This window comes from Dipodomys ordii, unplaced genomic scaffold (genome assembly GCF_000151885.1).
Source record: "Dipodomys ordii isolate 6190 unplaced genomic scaffold, Dord_2.0 Scaffold11, whole genome shotgun sequence".
Taxonomy (NCBI): domain Eukaryota; kingdom Metazoa; phylum Chordata; class Mammalia; order Rodentia; family Heteromyidae; genus Dipodomys; species Dipodomys ordii.
In genome coordinates, this window is record NW_012267227.1 from 3,729,844 (window position 1) to 3,734,667 (window position 4,824).

Below are 4,824 nucleotides of genomic sequence, written 5' to 3' on the forward strand. Positions count from 1 at the left end.
AGGCCTGGCAGAGCCGGGGCCTCGGGTGCGCGGCCGGCCGGCTCCCAGGGACCGCACTCACCGCTGCAGCACCAGGACGACGGGGAGCCGTTGGGGAACTTGGCGGAGTCCGGAGCGATGCAGACGCTAGAGCTGAGGTGCGGACACTCCATGGCCACGAGTACGGCGGCAGGGAGGACCGAGGCTGCCGGGCGCAGGGCTTCCAGAGGCTCCGTCTGGGGTCGCTTCTCGCCGGGCTCTCGGGCAGACGGCGGCTAAGTCCCGAGCCTTTGCGTCAAAGAAAGCAAGGGCTTCCGGGCGCCGGGTTTTCCCGCCTGCCGTCTCCCGGCGCCCCGCTCCAGAGAACGTGTAATCCGGAACCGGGTTTTGCGTCCGTCTCTAGACTGGAGGCTTCCGCCTTCCCAAGGTGGCCCCGCCCCCGCGCAGGCTCCGCCCCTCGTAGGCTCCGCCCCGGAGAGGGCGGGGTCCCGGCGCGCGCGCGCGCGCGCGGCGCTTCGTGGAAGTCACTTTGCCAACTCGGTGGCCCCGCGGCTCATCCTGACCCGGGACCGGGGTGGGTACCCCAGCCGGGGGGGGACACGCCTGCAGAGGAGACCGGCCCCGTGTAGTGTGTGGAGTTTGATTTCCCGCGAGAGGCTTCGTGGTAGAAAATCTGCCCCCTCCCCACCCTCCTGCCTAAGGGGGAAGGAAAATAAACGTCGGGACGGACTCGGCTGTGTGGCCACCCCCACTCTGCGCCGGGGTGAGGCCGGGGTGCGCGGCCAGCCGCGTGGGTCCCAGGGCACGGGTGGCTGCAAGTGTGCTCGCTCTGGAGCCGGGTCTGGGTCTTGAACTCGTGGCGGAGTCCGCCGGACGCGGGTGTGGACCCTGCCACGCGCGGCCTCCTCACCTCCCGCACGTCGGCGGACTTCTTCACGCCTCGCCCGCCGCTGCAAGAGAAGTCATGAGCTTGGATCTGCGGAGCGAACCCCCCTCCCGTCCCCCCCACCCACCCCGATGGAGGGGACCCGGCACCTGCTCGGCCCCCGCCCCAGCCGGGCGCTCTCTGCCCCGCAAAGCACCTAACTTAAACCTCGCCACGCACTGCCCGCCGCGGCCACCGCGCCCTGTGCATCTCGGAGGAGAGGGATCGCCCGAGTCTGCCAGCTGCCAACCCCCGCGGATTGTGGACCCCGGGCTCACCGATGTGTTTTTTTTTTGTTTGTTTGTTTGGAAAGGGCAGGCCTCCGGGCTCCACTGGGGTCCGGCTTACACCCCAGAGGGCCCGGTGATCTCACCGGGGCACGGCCTTGAGGGTGTCTATTAGACTATTAGGACACACATAGCCTCCAAAATTGGGACTCCTCGAACATTCAGGAAAAGGAGTCACGGGCAGAAGGCCAGCCAAGGGGGTGGGGTGGGGTGGAGATACTGATGTCGCCATCTTGTGAGTGGGGACCAGAGGAGGGTGGTCAGGAAATGATTAACTGGGCAGGGCTGAGTAGTGGTTAGAGCCTGGCTTCTATTTCTCCTACCCTTCCCCTGTGCAGTCCTGGGTCACCCCTTTAGGCGCTCTTCTCTGTGGACTCCACCCCACTATCTCTAATGGTGTCCACCTCCCTAGGACACCGCTGCCCAGGGTGCTTTGCATTCCTCAATCCAAACACACACACGTACACATACATACATGGCTTACCAAATTTATTTGATCGCTGTTGGACCAAAGATTGGATCTGTTCCTGCGGTGGTGAACAGGAAGCCAGGCACAGACACCTTAACCCTTGCCAACCTGAGCAAGTGTTTCTAGTCCTCCCAAGCCTTTATCTTCACCTAAAAACTAGAAAAGTAACAGAAGATGTGAGAATTTACATCACATTGTAGGTACTTGAGAAATCATAGGTGTTTTGTATGTGTGTGTGTGTGTCAGTGTCAGTACTGGGCTTGAACTCAGAACCTAAGCACTGCCCCTTTTCATTCCAAGTTACTCCTCTACCACCTGAGCCACACCTCCACTTCCTGGTGTATATATATATATATATATATATCAGGTTAATTAATTGGAGATAAGCGTCTCCCAGACTTTCCTGCCCTGACTAGCTTCTAGCTTCCAACTGCAGATCTCAACCTCCAGAGTAGAAGGGATTACAGATATGGGCCCAGCTTCTGTTTTTCATTTAAGTAACACCAGGTGAGGGCTGCTACCCTGGGAAAAGCGAGGAGGATTAACCGTACAATCTGACCTTTGTTCAAGCTGTTCCGCCCTTCTCCTATAACCTTAAAAGTCTGGCTTAATCAGCCTTATTTCTCCTCTGGACACCTTCCCACTTAGTATCTAGTCCCTCACTGAGCCAAGGAGCATGCGTACTACAATTCTTTCATACTGGGTTACTTTTTTCCTACCCTCTTATGAACTGTTTGCTAATCTCCTGAACCTCCAGTTGAACATCACTTCCTTCTTCCTGCCTTTCTTGACCCTGCTCCACCCTGCCCTCTTCTTACCTCCGTAGCTGTAAAGGGATGTGTCACACCCTAGACTTCCCCCCCCCCAAAGCTGACTTTCAAATGTGCCTTAGAAAAAACATTCTTCGTGTATGTAATTATTTGTTTAATGTCTGTCTTCCCCTTGGAAGGCCCTAATGGTAGCAAACAAGTCTGCCTGGTTTCCGAGGGTGTCCAGTAAATAAGCATTCAGTGGGTGGGAGGCTGGGAAGGTAGCTCAGTGGTAGAGTGCTTGCCTGCCATGCATGAGGCTCTGGGTTCGATTTCTCAGCACCACATAAGCAGAAAAAGCTGGAAGGGGTGCTGTGGCTCAAGTGGTAGAGCGCTAGCCTTGAGCCGAAGAGCTGAGGGACAGCGCCCAGGCCCAGAGTTCAGGCTCCATGGCCAAATAAATAAAAAGATTGGGAATGGTGTAAGCTACTTAAAAAAAATACTATTTTATATATATATGTGTGTGTGTGTGTGTGTGTGTGGTGTGTGTATATATATATATACATACACTATATATATATACACACACTATATATATAGTATATATATACACTATTTATATATAGTGTGTGTATATATATATATATATATATATATATATATATATATATAGTATCTTCTTTCCTTCACCTTAATTTAAAAAGCCTCTTAGAACAGGGGCCTTCATTTAGTGGCTCCTGATGGCAGAAATCCCTGACTCTCAGCAGTCAAACCAAAGAAGTTGAGCTCTCCTGGGCTTTCTACACTGCCCTAACACAGCAAGTGTTCATAGCAAAGTGGTTGGGGGGGGGGGGAGAACAAAAAACAAGTAGATGTGTCTAAAGCAGGCAGAGCACGGCGCAGGCTAGGAATCTGCCTTTTCAGTAGCTTCCTTCTGCAGCTGCATTTAATACAACGATCGCTTTTTTTGTTCTTGGCCAGCATTGCTCTAGCCCCAAGGAACCCCAGCTAACCAAACCAGCCCACCCTGATTGGTGATGCACCTGGCCCCGGCTCCAGGGCCCTGCCAAAACCTCAGCAGGGCCTCACACTTGTGGGTCTGTTTTGGGGTTTTTGTTGTTGTTGTTTTATCTTTGTTTTTCTTTGAAGTGTGCATTTGTTTTTTCCCACTAGGGAGAAAGGCACAATTTTAATAATACCAGCTTTCAAAAGTGGTTTTTCTAAAGTGTGTCCACATGCATTACAAACTACCAGCGCCCACTTTTTCCTCCTTTTATCTCGTGTGTGGGGGGGGTGTGGATTTAGGAGGTGGGAAAGGGAAGGCCAAGAAAGGTCTCAAGGTTACTATGACCTTTCCAAGCAAGACTGGAGACTTTTCACTGAAATCTGTAGTCCTTGAGCAAGAATTATAGCCTTACCATCCCTTATTTGGGTAAGGCTAGCTGGAAATACCCACCAAGCTGGTTTAATTATTTACCAGCTACTTTTTTCCCTTGGAACAAAGATTCCTGGGTGGAGGGGAGGGGTGACAAGAGCAACTAAGAGGAGTAATATTGTCCAAGAAGCCTTGTATTCTTTACCTGTAACCTCTTTGTATAACTACTTAATAATAGCAACAAAGTTTCCAGGAGAGACTTGTAACTTTGGTGTGGCACTGGGGAGCAGCCTCTCAGGGACGCTTCTGCCACCAGGTTTTATTTTCCTGGCAGTATTTATTTGAAAATTCTTTGTTGCCTTGTTTATCTATTGCCAGTCTCCTGGGTGAGAACATGGCCTGGCCAGTGCTAAAGCCTTGCCCAATTGCCGATTCTTGGAATTCAGCCTGCTGTGTGGCAAGGCCTCTGTAACTGTTCAATGAATGAATCGGATAATTGGGGTATAGTCTTCTCACCAAAGACTCTGAGTTCAATCCCCAACAGCAGAAAAAGAGGAAGGGAATAGGGGTAGGCAGAGACTCCAGCAAGCCCTCCCTCACTTTCCCACTCCTCTCCCGGCTAAGAATTCTTCACTGGCTCCCATCTGATAGAATAAAAACTCAAACATGGGTGTTTGAGTCACCAGTCTTCATCCTTTAACTTAAGCTTCTTGGTTTGTGTGTGTGTGTGTGAGAGAGAGAGAGAGAGAAAGTGGGGTGGGGGAGAGAGAGAGGGAGGGGGAGAGAGAGAGAGAGAGGGAGGGAGGGGGAGAGAGAGAGGGAGAGAGTGCTTACCCTAGGACTTGAACTCAGGCCCTAGCCTTCTCCCTTGGCTTTTTTTCCTCTAGGCTGGTACTCTACTTCCACCCTTTAATTGGAGATAAAAAAATCTCCGAGGGCTGGGAAGGTGGTTCAGTGGTAGAGCACTTGCCTTGCATGCCTGAGGCCCTGGGTTCGATTCCTCAGCACCACATAAGCAAAAAGAAAAAAGCCTGAAGTGG

At 52.4% G+C, this 4,824-nt stretch overlaps 1 protein-coding gene across 1 annotated transcript in view; it reads right to left on the bottom strand.

The window, feature by feature from the left end:
- The window catches only part of Usp3 (ubiquitin specific peptidase 3), a 74,642-nt gene extending 73,219 nt beyond the window's left edge, over positions 1-1,423 (bottom strand). Inside the window, exons 1-3 of the mRNA XM_013009929.1 lie at positions 1,278-1,423; positions 890-929; positions 62-126 (exon numbers count right to left, since the gene is read on the bottom strand). Of these exons, the coding sequence (XP_012865383.1) occupies positions 62-126; positions 890-929; positions 1,278-1,423 (251 nt within the window). The remainder of the gene's footprint in view (positions 1-61; positions 127-889; positions 930-1,277) is intronic.
- Positions 1,424-4,824: the final 3,401 nt, after the last annotated feature.